Here is a 19,584-nt window from a genome sequence, read left to right as displayed (position 1 = left end):
GCAGGATGTCCCATAAGATTCCACGCCTGGGAAAGAACAGTTGAAACTCTGCCTTTTCCCAGAATCCCCTACCAAAAACAATGCCCACTACAGCAACATGTTATTTAAGAGGTGTAAACAACTCTGTCTCTCAGCACTTGCTCTAGGCAGCCCTGAGCTACAGGAAGGTGTGTGAGGCATCAGGGCTGCAGCACAGGGCTGGTGACCGATCCCATGGGCACCCCTGAGAGTCACCAGGACCCCCCACACCTGCAGAAGCTCTCTTGTACCTCAGAGGGCACCAAACAAAAAGGGGGAAGAGGAAGCAGAAGAGAATTGCAAAGCAAATGTGACTGCACAAAGAGATGCATGTGGCAGATTTTTCATGCTTATCCCATTGTGAATGGAGTCCGTACCCCTGTGTGAATGAAGCATCCAACAGTGAGTTTATGCTAACCCCAACATCACAACCAATATCACCAAAAATTTAACCAGCATCACCTAACATTCGTAGGGTTATCACCTCTGGGCCTCCTTCTCTCTGTGTCTAATTGTGGGACACATGTTGAGTATTGGCAAAACACCTCCAGCCCATATGAAGCAGTGAGAAGAAAAAAGTTGAATTCAAAAAGTCCAAGATTCCTAGAGGGTTTCATTGCTTTCTCCTTCCCTTCTGCCATGAGCCTTTCAGGAGTAAAGACAGGCTGGGGATTTGAAAGCACAAATCAGTCCATTTCTCAGAAAGAGCGACTCCCTGGAGCTGCTTCTGGGACTCACATGCAGGAGGTCACAGGGAGACCCTGTCACCTGCCATTGCTGTCAGCACTGGGAGCAGAGAGAAATCTTACTCAGTCCCACTGGGCCAGTGCCCCAAGGCACCCAAATCTCTACACTCAAAACTGCTGCCATCCTGCTGCTGCCTTCAGCCAGCAAATCATCTCATCTCACAGCTTCCTCTCTTCCCTCAAGACTTCCTTTGCAGCTCCATGGAGCAGCAGGCAAAGCGAGGGAGCAGCACAGAGCGGCAGCAGCTGGAGCACAGCTGCAGACCGAGGCCAAGCAAAGGCTGCTCTCAAATCTTGATCCTCTCACTGCTCTGGAGTGGTTTCAGCAGAGTCCTTTGCCCTCTGGGCTGTCGGGGCTCAGAGGCACTGGCAAGATCCACTTGTAAGCTTCCTTAACGCTAAGAGGGAGACAGAGTGACCGGGGCCTTTCTTACCAGTCATCGCTGCCCAGCCAGGAGAGTGCCTGGAGCAAGGACTGCTGTGGGTCAGCAGAGGCTGTGTCCTTGTGCCCACGCTCACGGAGCAGCTCCTGTCGGCGCTCGGCACCAGTGGCCGTCTGCGAGGTCACTGTGAGGAGAGGGTCAGCCCTGAGCGCTGCAGCCCCGGGCAAGGCACCCCGCCATGGAGCGGCCTGCAGCCCCAGCTCCCAGCCAGGCTTCCATGTGCTGCAAACTGGCACTGCCTCACACACCTCCCTGCTGTCTGCCTCCTTGGGCTCCTTGCTTTCTCCCAGCCCCCCCCAGCTGGGCACAGCTCCAGGCTAAACCTGACCATTGCCCACACAGTGCCAGCTCCCAAGTGCCACAGGTAGCACAGCCAGTGGCAGGTTCCTGAGGCCGCAGAGCTCCCACTCCCTGCCAGACAGGGACGACCAGTGGGAATGGCTACACCTAGAGGGAACCCCCCAGGGGCCTCTCTTGTCCCACGCCCTCATTTCCCCCAGCCCTGAGGACTGAGGCACTCTGCAACTCTCTGAGGAAACTCCTGCAGCTGCCTTGCCACAGCACCAAGCCAAGCCGGAACAACCCAGGCTCAATTCTGGTCAGTTCTCAACGTGGAAGTAGCATCAGTAGAAAAGAGCATTCCAATTATTATTCCTTGCTCCCTTCTTTTTATCTCACCCTAGTTGGGATGATAGCACAGGCAACCTTGGAGCACCAGGCAGCCCCTCCTGACTGTCACCTCCTACCAGCAGCCACTGTGTTTGGCTGCAGTGACACAGCAGGCACTGCTTGTTCCCTCTTGGAATTGCAGGCCATGGGATGGTGGCAGCCAGGAGCCATTGATCGCTTCAGGGAGCAGCAGCACGACTGCACCAAGGCACTGACTGCCATGCAGAGACAACCCTTACTGGGATAGCAGAAAAGCTGGCTGCAGACCCAGACAGCAGCACAGGCAGAGGGCCCCGATGGGTAGTGGTCAACTGATGGTGGTGGTACTCGTAGGTGCACAGTGAGCACACCCTGGCACACTGCCCCCACTCATCTCTGCACTTACAGCTGCCTCCTGGCACCAGCGCTGTAGTTTGGATTATCAGGATGGACAAAAGCCCGAGCTTAGGCCTTTACCTCTACTTTATTCAGCTCAACTTTCCAATGCATCTCTAAGAACCTACTACTGCAAGACAACCAAGCTGGAGGAACTCAAATGTGGATTTGGTGCTCATTCTCAGGACAGGCTATGGACCAAAGAGCCCAGTTGTGCTGGCTGAGGCAGGAGGCACTTTGGGCTCCTTTTGCAAGGAAATAACTATATGGGAAAAAGCTGCCATGGAGCAGACTTACCTGAGGAGTTGCATGGGACACTGTCTTCCTCTTGGATGATGGGCATAGTGGGCAGTAAGGGCATCTTGTCCTGCTTCCTCAAGACCTTCTTCTTCAAGGCATTACCAGGGTGTTTTCTCTGCACACTGGAAGCTGTGCCATTGACAGCTGCTTGGCTGAGGCCTGCAGGGACCAAAGAGGAGCTTGTAAGTGGAGGGTGCTGGACAGGGTCACTATGGAAAGGGCCAGAAAATTTGCTGGAGCTGGGTAACATCTCTGTGTTATCCCAAAGAACTTCAAGTAGAACACTGGCACGCTAGTATGGGACAAGGATCATACAATCACCCAGGAAAACCTACAACAATTTTGGTGGGAAGTCCCCTTTAACCACCATCTAGTCCAACCCCTGGGAAATGGAACATCTTCATCTGGATCAGGTTCCTCAGAGCCCCATGTAAACTGGCCTTGAACACCTTCATAGATAAATCAACAACAGCTTCTCTGGAAAAACCCTTGCAGCATTTCATTGCCTTCATTATAAAATAAATTCTACCTAATATCTAATCTAAATCTACCTTCTTCCAGTTTAAAAATCAAACTGCAGTGATGCTTCCCCTAAGAAACAAGGAGAAGCCAGTGTTGCTATGCTTTCGTTTTCCTGTTTCAGAGGCAGGCTGGGCAAGTTCCCAAAAGAAAGTGCAGATAAGCTTGGGTGGTGCCCTGGGGCTGAGTGCTGCCCCCGAAGGTCCCTGCTGCCGCCCTCGGGGCAGCGCACACAGCGCTGCAGCCAGAGCCCCTCAGCCGGGATTCACTGGGGAATGCTGCTTGCTCCTGGGGCTACAACAGAAGCACTGCCTCAGGGCTTCAGCACAGCTCTACAGTGCCAGCTCCTTGGAGGGGAGTGGCTCGAGAAGGATCTCTGGTCTTTTCATCAGAAGGTGCTGAATTTGGTTTCTTCCAGGTTGCACCTTGGTGGAAAAGCATTCTTCTGCATTCACATTGCCTGGAAGCTGCTCTTCAGAACAGAGTCTGAAGGGCAGGCGACTTTCCAAGACTGAATTTTCTACTCTGAAAGATTTTAGAGGTGAAGGTGGGAAGCTGATACTCTGTTACTAAGTGAGGCCATGGGCAAGACAATTAATGCCTCTGTGTTTTTCTCTGCAAAATGGAAATCATTCCTATGCAAGCTTCCACTCAGATGCAAGTGCAACAGCCCCCCAGTCTGATTGCAACACTGTGCAGACGGTAAGGAAGAGCTCAAAAAGGACCAGCAGTGTAGACACCACTTACTTGCTTCAGCTGCATCCCTGGGCTCAACTCTCAGTGGAGGCAGCTTTAAGGATGATAAAATTTCATTCCTCTTCTTCATCTCATTCTCTAAAATCTCAGTTTTCTTCTGCTCTAACTTCTTTTCAGCCAACTTGCACAATGAAGAACGAACCTAGTTGCAATGGAAATACATCACAGACTGTAAGCAGAGACACACACAAACCAGGCACATCATCTCATTGGGAGCATAGAGTCCACAGAGTGCCACAGACATTAATCCAGCTCCATATCCATTCCAATAGTTTCAGGAGAATGTCTCCCATCCTCACCTTGGCAATTATACACAGTGAGGTGGAACACTTTAGTGCCACAGCCTTACTCTGCTCCAACTGTGACAGGAAACCCTACTTGAAACATGGAAGTCATAGGAATGCTCCAAGACAAAGGAAGAGCTCCCATGAGCAATGAGCAGGCAGTTCAGCTCCTAGAGGCCATGGCAGGAGAATAAAAGCCATGTGCAATATGCAGCAAGGAGGTGTAATTAGCTGATGCTTAACACTCATGGCCAGGAACTGCAGCTGTTTGTCACTTCCTGGCTTCTGAAGGACTCAGCTCTGGAAGACTCTCAACGACTTGGTCTCTGAGACCAGGAGACCAAAAGGAGGAGGGAGTCATGTGAAAACAATTTGGAGGAACATGGATATTAAGAAGCAGAAAATGTGAGAATGAGAGGGCTGTGAGATACAGCCAGAAAGGTAACCAGGAGACATCAAACTGTCCCGTTTTTATTTTGAAGCCTTGCTTATACTCAACCGTAGCATCTTTGCTTCTCTGCTTCTGAGGGTGCCCTTTGCCCACATTCACTGGTTTACAGTTTGCTCTGCCAATCAGAACTTCTCTAAAATGGCCTTTGCATATAAAGAATGCTTCGGGCATGACCTTGGCACCATCTCCATGCAGTGACTTTGGCACCACTGGAAGTAGCCAAGCAATTGCTCAGTAGCCGTCAAATATATTCCCAAGACAATCCCCAACCCCCAAGAGTGGAAGATCATGGTTTTCAGAGGCATTTTGGGCCAAGCACTAAACAGCCACTGGAATGGAAGTCTGCTCATCCCTGTTCTTATCCCTTACCTTTCCAAAGCCCTCTCTCAGGTCTCTGTCACTTGTTAGACCAGGACTGGTGGGATGATCCATCTCCTTGAGCTGGCTCAGTGGGAGGCCTGGTACTGGAAGCAAAGGTTCCTGTAAATCTCTGGCACACTTCAATTGCCCAAAAATGTCATGCTTGGCAACAGGCAAGACAGGTTCCAGATTACAGAGCTCTAACAGGGCACAGAGATGGTGCAGGAAAGCAGCAAGCTACATATGCCTAGACCCTCTCCCAGTGGATGGGCTCCTGGAAGGAGACATGACATTACTCTGTGGGCCAGCAGACTGAAACCTGCTGCCTCAGCCCCTGGTTGCTGGAGAGCCTCTGTGTTTGATAGAGAAGGGCAGAGATGGAGATTGCTCTTGACAGAGATTCTTATCTGCCCTTATGCTGATTTTAGTAAACATCTTCTTTCTGGTTCCTAAAAGTAGTCCCAGGTTCTAAACCTGTATGCTTTTAAATCAACATTTTGGGACAGCAGGGAGCCCAGAGCCCTGTGCTTCCCAGCAATGGCTCAGCTGCACATGCAGCCTCCTGCTCCTCTCCCTGCCCCACAGCTCAGCAGCCCTACAGCTCCACGGGGCACTGGCAGCAGCACAGCTCATGGCAGGCGGCACCTGCAGGGCACAACTGCTCCCTGGCAATGTGCACAGGCTCTCCAGGCTGGCACAAGACCCTTCCTCCCACCAGAGAGCGGCCCAGCTCCCACCTTACCTCTGTGGGAGGCTGAGCCATGCTGGTCCTTCCCCTTGTCCTCCTCCCTGGCAGTGACCCTGGGGACAGCGCTGCTCAGCTGCCTCTGCCGGGGCTCCTGGGCCAAGGCCCCCTGAGCCGGCCGGGAGCCCACACCTCCATTCCCAACGCTGGGCTTCCGCATGCAGGTCTCCAATCTGAGCAATTCATCGTTTTTCCTTGGGAGCAGAGGCATCCCAGCTCCTGTCACACACCAAGAGCTCTTTCCCTTCATCCTCTGGTTTTGTGTCGTAGACTCAGAAGGATCTGTAGATCAAGTACAGGCAAAGAAGTGAGTTAATTGAACTCACTCCTTTACAATCAACTCATCTAATGGGTAGCGAATTCAAACTTTATTTTTTTGACTGTAAACATTTGTTGTTTCTTTATTTTTCATGAATCTAGCATAATTTGAATTTCTCTGAACAATGTGGAGCTGGCAAGCCAGGAGAGATGGGTTCTATGCCTGTTGCCTCCCCACTACTCCAGGAATCATTTCCTTCCAAAGAGTTGGAAACTCACACTGGCCTCTGGAATTTGACACTGTCTAGGAAGTGATTGTTTGCCAATCCTGTTATCAGGGCCATTGTTTCTGTAACTCCCACTCAATTCTATTTTAGGTTTTACACTTCTGTGTTTTCTTTATTTCTCTTTCAAACAAAGGAATTGCTGGTACACAAACTTTGGCACCACATGTTAGATGCAAAAGAAGCTTTGCTTTCCCAATTAGATGTCCTCAGGAATATGCAAGCCCCTCACTGAAGGGAATAAAGAGATCATCCAGAAGTTTCACTTTTGTTCTACTTCACTCTTGGAGGACTTTATTCCCTACCTTCTTTCCTGCAGAAACACCCAAGCCCAACATAGATATGACCTGTCTCAAAAAATTTCTGATCACGGCAGATACTGACAAATTAGATTTTGTCTAATGGCGGGTCATTCTCAAATACTCTCCAACACAGCTCTTAGAACTATTTCTTTACATGGCTTCACAGGGGATAAAATCATGTAGCAGCCAAGCAGTAGGGGAAGAATAAGTGCCTCATACCAAGATTTTATTTCCCTTGTAGGATGTCAGGACAATTACAAAACTACAACCGGTAAGGGTTAATGCTATAGCTAATTTCTAGTCCAGAATAAATCCAGCAAAAATGCCACCTTACTTATTGAGCAATACTTCTCCCTAGCTGCATTAAGCATTCCAGCTGCATATCACCAATTAAGGAGTCATTCCAAAGGGCCTCTGCCCAGGATTTGGCAGAACTAATCCTGAGCAAAGGGGCCTGGGCATCTGATCCCTTTTTCTGCATCAGCACAACTGTTTCTTCAAATCTCATCTCTCCTATCATGACATGCCCCAAAATGGCAAAGGAACAACAACAACAGGCTTTGCTGGAGGCTTTCAACTCAAAGGCATTGGCTGGCACAGACGCACCAGAGACCGCATTTTGTCTGGCACAATTCTACTTGTCAGGGATCAGGCAAGGCAGGGACAGGGGGACAAGGCAGAAGGCATCTCCTCCCCCAGCCTCAGCCTGCAACACTGACACAGGCAGAGGCAGTGGGGCAAGAGATTTGCCATGGTGAACCTGCCATAGGTGGCTTTGGGCTTGTGCTGTCAGAGGATGACAAACTCAGACCCTGCATAGGCTGCATCCATTTGGAAGATTCCTTCTCCTGAAATGCAAAATTCAACAGGATTTTCTGTCATAGGAGGTTTCCTGATTTCCCCCTGTACAAAACCAGGCAGTGTCCATGAATCTGCCTTAGATCTCAAAGAGTCCAGCTGAGAAATTGCCCAAAGGAAAGGTTTTCTCCTTGAAGGGCAGGAGGAAGGAAAGGGAACATTTATCATTTCCTGCTAAATGAGGATTTCCTTCTTTTTCTCTCCTAATTGCAACACTACAAAGACTGCATGGAGATAAAATGCAAATGCAGGATGGAGAAGAATGTTTTCTTTTCCCACACTACAATTCCAGTGCCCCAAAGTACCACTCTAGCTCCTGCCACTCAACACTTCACAATGCAGGAATTTTCATTGTACCACCGGAGCGCACTCCCAGTGACTGGGCTCTGGGACAGTCCACTGAGGCCATCAAGGAATTGAAACAAATTTAAAGAAATTCTTAAAACCATGGTTTATAACCAAGTTTTCAAGATGTCACCTCTGATTCAATATGCCAATGGTCATTTTAGGACTGACATGCCCTGTACCTACCTGCATGTTCAGACTTCTCTTTGATGCTGCCGCTCGGTCTTGGCCTTGAGAAAGGGAGAACAAAAGCACATATGAGGAGGGAGAAAGAGAAGGGAGGGAAGAGGTGTAGCATGAGAGGAGGCAATCTTTCCTAGCTTGTTCACTCTGATGAAGGAGGAAATGCAAGAGACATCAAGCCAACAAGATGCAAAGCTGATTAATTGTCCTTAAGCTTTCAGTTGCTGCAGTCAGACAGAGCTGGCCAAGCTCCAGCTGAAACACAGCAGTCATTCTCCAACTTGCATCATAACTCCCCAATTGTGGTGTCTCTCCTTTTGAAACTTGGCGGGCTCCTACAGCCTCTCTGAAGCAGCAAAGGTTGCTAAGCTGAGACACGAGTCTGTATGGAGGGCAGCTACTTTGCTTCTGCTGACAAAGCTTGGCTTTGCCTGCTCATGCCTTGCGCTGGTGCCAGTCTCGTGCTACATGTGGTCAGAGCACTGGAGTGTTCTGAGAAGGATATTCCACCACCTTGATCTTCCAAGAAGGAAAAGGCCTTTTCCAACTCAGCTGATAGCCAAGGATATTCAGATTGTACTTTCAAAGCCCTACCTAAGCTCTTCAATAGGAATGATACTCCTGAGTCCTTCTTTCTTGTTATTTATCCTCCTTTCTAACTCAGATAAGCATGACAGCTACATTTTATCACACATTTCCAAACCAATCTTTCCATCAGGTACAGTGCTAGAACTCTTCTCTAGCACCATGACCTCTTGGATTTTGAATCCAGGCCTCAATATTAAACACTGATTAAATCGTACATCTATAACCCAAAACTTCCCTGGAATCTCAGTTCACAGTGGAGGCCAAGGAAGATAGAAGTTATGCCTGACATTGTCTTTGGGATCCCTTCCCTTCCAAACAGATGCCAACCCACAGAGATGTCCAGAATCTGACAATAACTCCCAGGAGGTAATTGCTTTCCTAAGATAGATTTCATGGCCTTTCTATTTGCAACTCCCACTGAGTTCTGGATTGGGTTTTATGTGCTGTTTATATTTCTCTTTACAACAAAGGAATGTTGTAACATGAACAACAGCACCCCGTGTTAAAAGTAAAAAAAGCAATACTAGAATTCGCAGACCCCTCTCCAGCAGCCAATATTTCTACAAGCATATGCTTGTGGGTGCTGAAGGTGGCAGTCACGGATTATAGTATTCTATCATCTTCAGGAGACAGACCCATGCAATACAGTTCCCAAATGACACCACAAACATTACAGAGGGAATCAATACCAAGCCCAGCAGAGGACCCATCTTCAGATGCTTTTAAGCCCTGCCTCCTCTTCCCCACCACCACCACCTCTGCCCTTGTGACATGCGGTGTGGGGTTTGACATGGAGCTGGATCATCACGGATGGGCCACATGGTGAATACACAGAGGTTTCCCTAAGTACATGGGAGAGAGCTGACTGTGCAAAGGAACCTCACAAGATGGCAAGAGGGAGCTGAACAGCAGAGTGGAGCAGCAGACACCTTGGCTTACCTCATCTCCTGGGACCCTTGGACATCCAGCTGCACAGAGCTGATCAGAGACCCTGCAGCACTGCCAACACGGGGACTGACTGCCTTGGGTATAGGGGGGACCAAAGGCAGCCCCAATGACCCCTTCTTCATATCCCCACCTCTGGGATACAGCAAGGATGCCTGGAAAGAGTGGTACACAGTGCTCAAATATAGCATCCAGCCTTGCCCTCATTCATGACTCAAGACAGTTACACATGCCCTGACAGGAAAAGTCAATATCATATATAGCAGATTGTCCTAGGAAGGGGAAGGGTGGCATAGGAAAGGGAATTGGTGAGGGAGAGACCATCTCCCAAATTTCCCACCTCTCTCTTCCTGCTCATTTGTCTGCAATTGCAGCTACACTCCCAGCTGGAATCCACATGGTTGGCATCAGCATGTTCTGCAGTGCCACTGCCTCCACTGGCCTTTTGGATGGTATGGGAACGGGTTCAGATCACTGTTCTCTCCCTGCCTCTTAGGCACCTCACAGCCAGTGCTGATCACCAACCAAGTCCCCACAAAGCCATTCTGCAGGATGTCAGAACCTGCTTTTCTCAAGCCCCTCATTTCTTCTGCTGCTGCCCTTCCCTCTTACAGTTGCCCAGCAGCCTTTCAGCCCAGAAGCTGCTGAGCTCTCGTGATGCTCCGTGCTCTCCAGCTCCCACACCTCCATCATCTCAGGCTCACTGGCATTTAGGAAGTTCAGCAGAGCTCCCTGCCCTGCTGCTCTCTGCAAGGTCTCTGCTTGCCCAAGTTGCTCCAGGGCCCCCATGCCATGACCAGGAAGGAGGGTGGAGGTAGGAGGGGCAGGTGCACACCATTCTTTAAGTGTCCCTTCCTTTCTGGCACAACTAAAGCCCCAAATCAAGTCCTCTTCAAACTACAGTTAAAGGACCACATCCTGTCAGGGATACACTGGGCCCTTCCTCAGCAAGGCTGGAATCAAGTACATCAGCCTTTGATTGGACATTCTGTTTGCCAGAGCTGTTGCTCATTTGCCTCCTCCTGCACCCCATGGCAAACCCAGAACAACTGCAGGTGCTGGCCCTGCTGCAAAGGCAATCGTGTGCCTGGGCTTGGGGCTGCTCTCCCCATGGCCACCTCCCATCCCTTCTCTCTGGACAAAGCCATGCCACAGCACACAGCTGCCCAGAAGCTGAAGAAATCTAGAAATAGCATCAGAGACAACTGTGTAGGAGGCCATGGCTGTACAGCTCAAACGCTGTGTCAACCTGGAACTGACTTTGCAGGACTGCCTGTTCCAGCAAACTCCTTTTTCCATCCCCACCAGACAGAGCTGATGGAAACCACCACCAAGACATAGATATGGTTCACAGATACCCGTGGGTTACTGAATGCAGGAGGATTGCTTAGCTGGAGCAGACAACTTTAGCAGCGCTGCCTTCTTGTTGGTGTTTTCTCAGCTACAAGACAGAGGAGCAACCATGACAGAGCCCAGAAACCTTTCAAAGCCCTCTCCTGCTATAGATACACAGTGAGGACTTGAAATCTGCACTACACACCCATTGCAAAGACAGCCTGAAGTGCAGAGTCCAGCTGAGATCCTACTTTGCTCACCTTCTTCCTTAGGCTCACACCACAGTTAATGGTCTCCGATCTCTGCTTACAGGACATAAACTGAAAATCTGCCACACAGGACTTATCTTGGTTGCCTTACCTTATGTGCTTTTCCCTCTGAATCCTGGTCCCGGTTGTTTCTAATATTGTCCTCCTTGTAGCCAGTGCCATTTTTCCCATTGTCCCGCTCTCCTCTGGACATCGTATTTGACTTGGTTGAAGGAGAGCCCTTCTGGATGGGAGGCAATGGCTTGGAGGGAAGGAGCATAGAAGGATTTGCCAGGGAAAACCTCTTGGCAAGAGGGTAGCCAGTCAGGCCTGCAAAGTGGAGACACAAAATGTAACAAGAGGCTGCAAAGCAAAACAAAAGCATCTGAAGCTCCATGTTTCATGGGACACATTTCCTGGAAACTTTCCTGGAAAATAGCTTCAAAAGGAAACCTGCTCCTGCCATCAGCCCCTTGAGGCAGGCCAAGGGCACACCCTGAGCCACTTCCACAGAGCTCCCAGGGGAACTCCCTGGCCTCTGGGCTGCCCTGGGACAGCAGGGAGCCCAGAGCCCTGTGCTTCCCAGCAATGGCTCAGCTGCACATGCAGCCTCCTGCTCCTCTCCCTGCCCCACAGCTCAGCAGCCCCACAGCTCCACGGGGCACTGGCAGCAGCACAGCTCATGGCAGGGGACACCTGCAGGGCACAACTGCTCCCTGGCAATGTGCACAGGCTCTCCAGGCTGGCACAAGACCCTTCCTCCCACCAGAGAGTGGCCCAGCTCCCACCTTACCTCTGTGGGAGGCTGAGACACTCTCACAAGGGAAGAAGTGAGGTTGGTCAATGCCCACCTCTATCCCAGCATCAACATGTCTAATGGGTGTGGCACTTAAGGGATATTTGATATTTTTAAAAACAATTGTTTGGTTTTAGTTTTCCTTAGACTAGCCTGTGTTTAATTCCTCCGAACACTATTGAGTTAGCAAGTCTGAAGTGAAAGGTGCAAGGATCCAATAATAACAGGGGAATAAGGATCCCTTCTAGAGATTGGCTTTGTCAAAACCCAGGAAAGACCCTCACAGCGACGAATGCTATTTCTGCAAGCTACAGAGACCTCTCAGCATGCAGGCAGGCCTTGCTGGGGTTTTTATATTATCCTGTCATCCTCAGTGTTGGACCCAATCACCAAGCAGAGGAAGAACAGGAAATTTATCAGTAGTGAGACCCAACGTTGATGGCAAAGAAAGAAGCAGAATTTGCATCACATGACCACGTTGTATTTGTCATGGCCACAGTCCCTGTCCTGGCTGACAGTATGAGTGATTTGGCTACTGTCAAAAAGCAGGAAGCAGAGTAAACTAAAGGTAGAATGTTATGATGCCAGGGATGTCCTTGCAAGATCACCTGTAGCTCACAGCCACCAACTCTGACACAGAGCCAGAACTGACCACCATGGACCAATTTTCCCGGAAATCTGGTGGAATTTGTCTCCATTTGACTCGGGCCTTTCAGCTCCTTTCTATCCTCACCTTTTCCTTCCGTGGTCTTTCCTTTTCCAGTAAAATCCATCTTTGAACCCGTGCTTCTGTCTCGCAGAAGTACCTGGGGTTGAATTTGGGAACTGTCTCGGAGCAGACGGCGATAGGAGCTCGGTCCCCAGCCCTAGAACAAGGTGGGGTGACTCCAATCGCCAGCAGTCGGCACAGACAGGCAGAGCCAGACGTGTCTCCTGCCACTGTGTCCGTGTCAACCACAACCTTCACAGCCCCTTGCGGGGCTGCCCCTTTGTGACGCGCTGGCCCGTGGTTCTCTCGTTTCCATGGCCGTAGAGCCCCCACCCCAGCTCCATCCCCTTCCCTTCCCTTCCCTTCCCTTCCCTTCCCTTCCCTTCCCTTCCCTTCCCTTCCCTTCCCTTCCCTTCCCTTCCCTTCCCTTCCCAAGGGCAGCCAGCCCTGGGCCCGGCCAGGCCAGGTCAGAGGGTTTGGCACTGTCTAGGAAGTAGCCGCTTTCCAAAGCTGCTTTTCAAGGCCTTTATTTCTGTAATTCCCACTCCGTTCTGCCTTGCAGCTTGTTGGTTGCGGATTTTGATTACTTCTCTTCACAACAAATAAAGTGGTGCCTTCCCCTCAGCAGCCCTGGGGATGTTCCTATGTGAAGCCATCTGTCTCACACGGTTTTAGACAATTTAAAACAGAACACTATGGATAAGCCGTCTCCTCTAAAGTGTTCCAACAATCCCGTTTCCAGCAAGAGGAAGTGAACAGTAAGAGATAAAGGTGGAAAAAAGGCCTGCCTCACCGCCCACACGGCCTGGGGGAGAGACAGCTGGGCCCCGATCTGGCAAGGGCCCCAACCTCGGCTGCTGGCAAAAGGAAAAGGAAAACCACCAGCCCACCACTAACACTACATACAGCAAACGCCAAAAAACAACCTTACAACCAAAAAACTCATCTCCGCTTTCTGGCCGGGCCCTACAATCCCAGCCCGGCCCCGGCGCGGCCTTAGAAGGCTCCTTATGGTAAAGAGCTCCGGCCGCCCCACCTAAAAACAATCACAGAACCCTCTCCTGCCCCGGCAAAATATTAACTTTTTCACTGCCCAAAATATGACTTTACAAATACTTTATTCTCTGTCCTGTGGAAAAAAAAACAGAGAACCAAAATGATAATATGTACAAAAACAGCACAAAAAACACCAAATTCAAAGTACGAGAAGAGTCAAGTCTCAGCTGAGGGAAGGAAGACATAGACTGAAATTCTTCCCTTTTTTTTATGCTATAGAAAAGCATCCGTTGTTTCCCTATAACACATAAAAAAATATGGGGTGGATTAACGATTCTAACTCTAGATGTAAGAAGAAGCGTTGGTGTTAAATTAAATCAATGTTAAAATTGCTGTAAGTGCCCTAGGTTTAAATAGTGAAAAAACCCCTGCTTCTCCCTAGGGAAGAAGAAAAACACCCTCTATTTTTAAAAGTGGAGTAAGCTTTTGTTTCAACTATTATAATCCTTTAAGTGTGCCTCATAAGTTGATATGGTCCTCAGTATTAGTTATGAATTAAAATGTTAGTTGAGAAAAAAAATATTACATAATAACCAGATCTCTATCCTCCCTGACGGCTAAACACTAGAACAGCAAGACCACTTACAAATGGTTTCTTATGAAAAAATCTCTATAGGCTGAAGAATCTCCTCTCTGAAAGAAACAAGTAAATGACTATTTTAGAAAAGGTAAACTAACTGAGTTGTTCTTTGTATGCTGTCAATGTAAAAAAACAAATGTGTGGAAAGAAGAAGAGTAGTCTGAAGTTTTATTCTAATTTTTCTTCTTCTTTTTTCCCCTATAGTTTCTGGTAATAAAGTTTGTCTTTGTACCATTTAAAGCTAAGCCTGTTTTATCTTCCTCCTAATCCTATCTCACAACTAAAAACGTTCAAATTAACAATCCAAAACCACTACACTAAAGCAGTATCTCCACCCAAACTCAAACTGAACCCAAAACACCCCACTGTGGAGACCCTAAAAGGCATTCCCTATTTAGGGAGACACGAGAGGCTTCTCTCATAGCAAGCCCTGTTCTGTCATGCCAATGTAGCCCTGTTCTGTTCCCTGGGCCAGCCCCCTGCCCTCTCCCTGTCTCTCAGGCTTTCGGTCACTCCCACCCTGTTTCCCTGTTGGCTCCCATGCCCTAACCCCACCTTTGTGCCACCCCCATGTCTCCTGGTAAGTGCTCCCTGATGCTCCCCCTGCCCAGGACACCCATCTGCTTCAACCTGGACCCTCACCCCGACGTTCCCCTTTGTCTTTGCCTCTGACCCTGGACTATCCACGCAGTGGCTGAAATAAACATCTCCGTGGATCCCATACAAAGGCCCTTGCTGCTCCTTTACCTGCAACCATCTTAACAGCTATCCAGGCTACAACACCTGGGGAGACAAAGGAGACAAGAAGGATGTCCCAGCTCCCAACATTTCCTTTATCCCTACAGTAGCTGTACTCCAATTACTGCATACGAGAGTTTTACTTGATCCCTTTAATGCCAAGGGACCATGAAGGACTTGAACCTTGTTCAAGTCCAGCCTTGCCTGCCTATTTTGGAGTGGAGGGCAAAGACGCAGACAACTTTGGGCGGGGGTAGAGCTGAAATTGCATTTTGCTGCTTCTGATTTCCTCCCTGCTTTTGCAGCAGAGGGACATCTTTGTCCCTGCAAACCACTCCCCTTTCCAAGTGAAATGTGGGCCTGGCTACCAACTCCAGGTTCTTGAAGAGACTGCTGCGGTTGGCAACAGGAATTGTTGCTGAACTTTTTGTGTTACTTAAACCCCCCCCACCAATTCCACCAAGTGGATGAGGAAAGAGGCAAAGAGATTTCGGTGGAAGAAGGGAGGCCAAAAGCTTGAAAAAAGGATGAAAGAAATGCTCCGATGATGATGATGATGTTAGTAACAAGAATGATTTATTTTGGGCAGCAAATGAACACCCGCTGCCGTCCAGCCCTCCCAGACTGGCAGGTCGAGCGGTGCCGTTTCCATGGCATGAGCTGCTGGTAGCCTGGGGACAGAAACCAGAAAGCCACGGTCAGTGGCAGCAGGCTCCTGTCCCCCCTGTCCCACCATAGCCTGTGCTCAGGCCAGGCTGCTGGCTGTGCTCAGAGCCCAAACCTCCCAGCCCATTCCCTCCTTATTAGAGGAGAGCAGCGTGGCAGGACACGCTCCACCTCTTCTGCTCAAGCATGGCACAACAACCTCCTCAGCAGCTGCAAGAGCGACATTCTCGTGTGCCTGCTGCCGTTTGCCCTAAGCCCTTCTGCCACCCGAGCTGTGGAACCGGGTACCCACCTCTGGAGACCTGCTGCCAGGAGAGGAGCCGATCCCACACAAGGTCCTTATCCTTTTGCAGGGGACATCCACACCGTGGACCCTCCCCGGCTAGCACCGGCATGGGATGCACTCCACGGACGGTGCCGGTGCTTCTCCATCTGGTCTGGACACAAGCTGCAATCTTTCTGGAAAAAACAAAGAACAATTGCATGAAAGTCATTTCAAAACAAGACCTGGAAACAAGAAAAAGCACCAAAGGTTGTCACCGTTTCACGGGCCTGGGGAAGGTCTGACCGCTCTTTATGATACTAAAATCTCTCCAGTGGTGGGGAAAAACCCTACCTTTCCCACCTGTATGCCCACCCCTTCCTCAAGGGCCTGCAAAGCAGAGCAGCTGGGCCATGGCTAAAGAACCCGTCCCCCTCTGCTGCTCCCTATCCCCATGGATGCATGCTTTTGTCAGGCCGGATGCCCCCACCCCAGCCTGTGCCATGCTGGCAGGAAGAAGCTGTCAGCGAGGCCAGGAGCCGGCTCCCCTTCCACAACATCCATCCCCTGCCCCACCAAAAAGCAGCTGAGCAGTTGGCAGAAAGATTAATATTGTCCACTGCCACCCCATGGGGAACCTCCGGCACGTGGCCAGGCCGAGCCCTGCCATGCCTGGAGGCACGAGCATCCCCCCACCCCTGCACCGCCTGGGGACTCATCTTGATTTCGTCGGGGTGCAGAGCGTGTCCTCTAGGAAGGGGCTGCAACCAAAGCCCATCAGCTTTGCCCTGCCAGTGGCCAGCTCGAGGACGGCGTTCTCCAGCTCTGCGCTGATCTCCAGAAGAACACGCCAGATGTGCCTTGGCTCGCGGGGACATCACGAGGCCATTGAGCTGCAGGGGGATGTTTCCCCTTTTCCACTCTGTGGCAACTTCACTGCACTGTGCCACAATTTCTCCAATAGGATGGGGAGCCCTGAGCCGCTCCCTCCACAAATTGCCGGGGACCTGAGGAAGCACCTCCTTGGCTGTGCTCTCTGCTCCATGCCAGGGCCACTGGGAAATGCTCTGGGGAATTCTTTGAGAGCCACAAGACACGAGCAGCTGCTGCTTGCGGGCATCCTGGATTCTACTGTGCAGAGGGATGGATCTCTGCTGTCTCCTGGGCCAGGTGGGGCTTCTGCACCCAAGAATGTTCTAAAAGGTCATCCAAGGATGGCCTGTCTGCAGGGTCCATGGATAAGCACCACCTGATCAGGTGCTGGCACTCTGCAGAGAGAAACCAGAAACTGCTGGTCAGCTCCTGTCCATGCTCTCCCAGATTTCACAGTGCCCACAGCACACTAAGAGTGCTCAGAGCTGTTCGCACAGCTTCCCATCCATCCTCTCTTCTGGAAGAGAGCAGCAGAGGTACACCTGCCACCTCGTTCAGCTCAGCCCAGGAGATGAACCTCCTCCCCAGCTGCAACAGCAGGACACTTATGTGCCCCCTGGCCTCTCCCAAAGCCGTTCTTGCTCCCGTGCCTTGAAGGCCCATCCCCACCTTGAGACACCCGGGGCGGGAAGAAGAGCTGTCCCCGGACGATGTCCTCTCTGCTTTTGAAAGGAAGGTGCCTGCACACCAGCTGATAGAGCAGGATGCCCAGGGACCAGATGGTGGCTGGCTGGCCATGGTAGCGGCCAAAGAGGATCCACTCCGGTGGGTAGTACTCCCGCGTTCCTATGGCACACGGGCACAGCTCATCAGGCCAATGCTGATTGCTCCCTCCCAGCCAGCTCCTGCCAAAATGCAACTTGGCTGCAGCCGGCTGAAGCAGCATTCCCCCTCCCTCCCTCCCTCCCTGTGTGTTCCACCTGTGGAAGCACAGGGGAGAAGCTCCACTGCCCGGCTGGGCCCCGGCTTTGGGCTCACCGGCCATCTGGGTGTAGAACGTGTCCTGCAGGATCGTGCCGCAGCCGAAGTCGATGAGCTTCGCCTCGCCGGTGGCCAGGTCAACGAGCACGTTCTCGGCCTTGATGTCGCGGTGCAGGACGCCGCGGCTGGTGCAGTGCCGCACGGCCCCCAGCACCTGCCGGAACAGCGCCCGCGCCACGGGCTCTGGCAGGAACCCCCCCGCGTGCAGCAGGTGCCAGAGGTCCTGACAGCGCTCCGGACGCTCCATGACCAGCGCGAAGCCGTCGGGCAGCTCGAACCAGTCCAGGAGCCGCACGATGCCGCGGAAGCCGGGCCACGACGCCATCCAGAGCAGCACCAGCTCCAGGGGCACAAGGGCGCCGTCGTGCTGCGGGGGAGCCGCCATGCCGTCAGCGGCGCCGATGCTGCGCTCGCCTTCGCCACCCGCTGCCCGGCGCCACCGCAGCTCCCATTGCCCATGGCCCGGGACGCTGCGCGGCCGCCGCTCGCTCCACGCTCGCTCCCATCGCAGCGTCCCGGCTCCCACCCGGCCGGGCCTGGCCTTACCCCGCCCGCCACGCCCCGCCGCCTGCTCCCGCTGGCCCCGCTCACTCACCAGCCGCGCCCACTCCAAGACGCGGTCCCGGGACACTCGCTTGATGGCCACCTGCAAGCCAAGGCGAGCGGAGGGCTCAGCTCGCCGCCCGCCGCCCGCCGCTCGCCGCCCCCCTCCCCGCTCCGAGCCGGCCCCGTCTCTTACCGGGACGCCGTCGGCGAGCCGGGTCCCGGCGTAAACGCTGCCGAAGCCACCGCTCCCCAGCAGCGGGCCCTCCCGGTACAGCTGCTCCAGGGGAGGCTTCTCCGCCCGTGCGGACGGCACCGCGCTCTCGGCATTCTGCCCGGGGCACCCGCCCGCCCCGGCCGCCGCTGCTTCCCGAGCCGCCCCGGGCTCCGGCGCCTCGGGGCCGGCGGCCGAACTGCCGGGCGGCGAGGCTCGCTCGGGGGAATGCGCCGGCGGCGGGGCGGGAGCCGGGCGGCTGCGGGCCAGCTGTGGGCGGAACCGCGGGAGGGGCCTCGGTCGGGGCCGGGCCAGCGCCAGGGCCCGCGCCAGGCGGAGCCAAGAGACGCTGCTGCTCCACCACCGCCACCAGCGCAGCGAGGAGCTCGTCCACAGGCTCTTCAAAAGGTGCCACAGGCGGTACGGACTGAGCCCCGCGGAGGCGGCACCGCGGCGTGCCCGACAGGGGCGGGCAGGGGGCCGGCTCGCCCACGGCCGCCTTGCGGGGCGCGGCATGAGCCGGGCTGGGAGAGGCGCAACAAGGAGGGGACTGAACGGGATCACAGGGAGTCTGAGAGGGAGAAGGGCACGGAGGGCGAGCGGGAACTCGAGCGGAAAACCGATCGAGACAGGCGCTGCTGCTGCTGCTGCTGTTGCTGCTGCTGCTGCTGCTGCGGAGCCGCCGGAGCGCGCGGCCGTTCTGCCGTTGCCTCCGCAAACCCAACGGAGGAGCCGCCGCGTGCCCCGTGGAACACAGGAAACAAAGTAAGAATAAATGAAGCTAATTCCTATTAGAGAAATAGCCAAATAAAGCAGTGGAGGCGTAAAGAAGACTGTTGGCTTGTGGCTTTCTTGTTTGAGTGAGATGAAGCATTTTGTGGGGAAGAATTGCCTCTTCTGACAATTTTGCCAGTGTGGGCTGGAGCAGAGCTTTTAAATTTCAAGTAGCAAAGAGAAATCGTGTCAGTATTGTCATCCCTTTTCATTCTCTGCTGAGACACTTGCAGGCTGCCCAAAGACATCGTCTGCAATATGGAACTTGGACCCAAATGGATTGTTAAGTGTGTCTGGATGTCACCAAATCTATGGGAATG

General features: G+C 52.3%; 2 protein-coding genes across 2 annotated transcripts in view; both read right to left on the bottom strand.

The window, feature by feature from the left end:
- LOC134042001 (serine/threonine-protein kinase pim-1-like) overlaps window positions 1-11,226 on the bottom strand; it is a gene marked incomplete at its 3' end in the record, with an annotated part of 132,891 nt that extends 121,665 nt beyond the window's left edge. The window contains exons 1-2 of the mRNA XM_062489073.1: window positions 11,125-11,226; window positions 11,016-11,066 (exon numbers count right to left, since the gene is read on the bottom strand). Of these exons, the coding sequence (XP_062345057.1) occupies window positions 11,016-11,066; window positions 11,125-11,226 (153 nt within the window). The remainder of the gene's footprint in view (window positions 1-11,015; window positions 11,067-11,124) is intronic.
- A 5,742-nt stretch (window positions 11,227-16,968) lies between these two features.
- LOC134041999 (serine/threonine-protein kinase pim-1-like) overlaps window positions 16,969-19,584 on the bottom strand; it is a gene marked incomplete at its 3' end in the record, with an annotated part of 69,894 nt that continues 67,278 nt past the window's right edge. Inside the window, exons 2-6 of the mRNA XM_062489072.1 lie at window positions 18,473-18,568; window positions 18,329-18,379; window positions 17,731-18,100; window positions 17,362-17,538; window positions 16,969-17,087 (exon numbers count right to left, since the gene is read on the bottom strand). Of these exons, the coding sequence (XP_062345056.1) occupies window positions 16,969-17,087; window positions 17,362-17,538; window positions 17,731-18,100; window positions 18,329-18,379; window positions 18,473-18,568 (813 nt within the window). The remainder of the gene's footprint in view (window positions 17,088-17,361; window positions 17,539-17,730; window positions 18,101-18,328; window positions 18,380-18,472; window positions 18,569-19,584) is intronic.

The sequence above is a fragment of the Cinclus cinclus genome, chromosome 3 (genome assembly GCF_963662255.1).
Source record: "Cinclus cinclus chromosome 3, bCinCin1.1, whole genome shotgun sequence".
NCBI classification, from domain to species: Eukaryota; Metazoa; Chordata; class Aves; order Passeriformes; family Cinclidae; genus Cinclus; species Cinclus cinclus.
The sequence above is the reverse complement of the archived record's forward strand: the minus strand, read 5'-3'. Positions and strand labels throughout refer to the sequence as shown.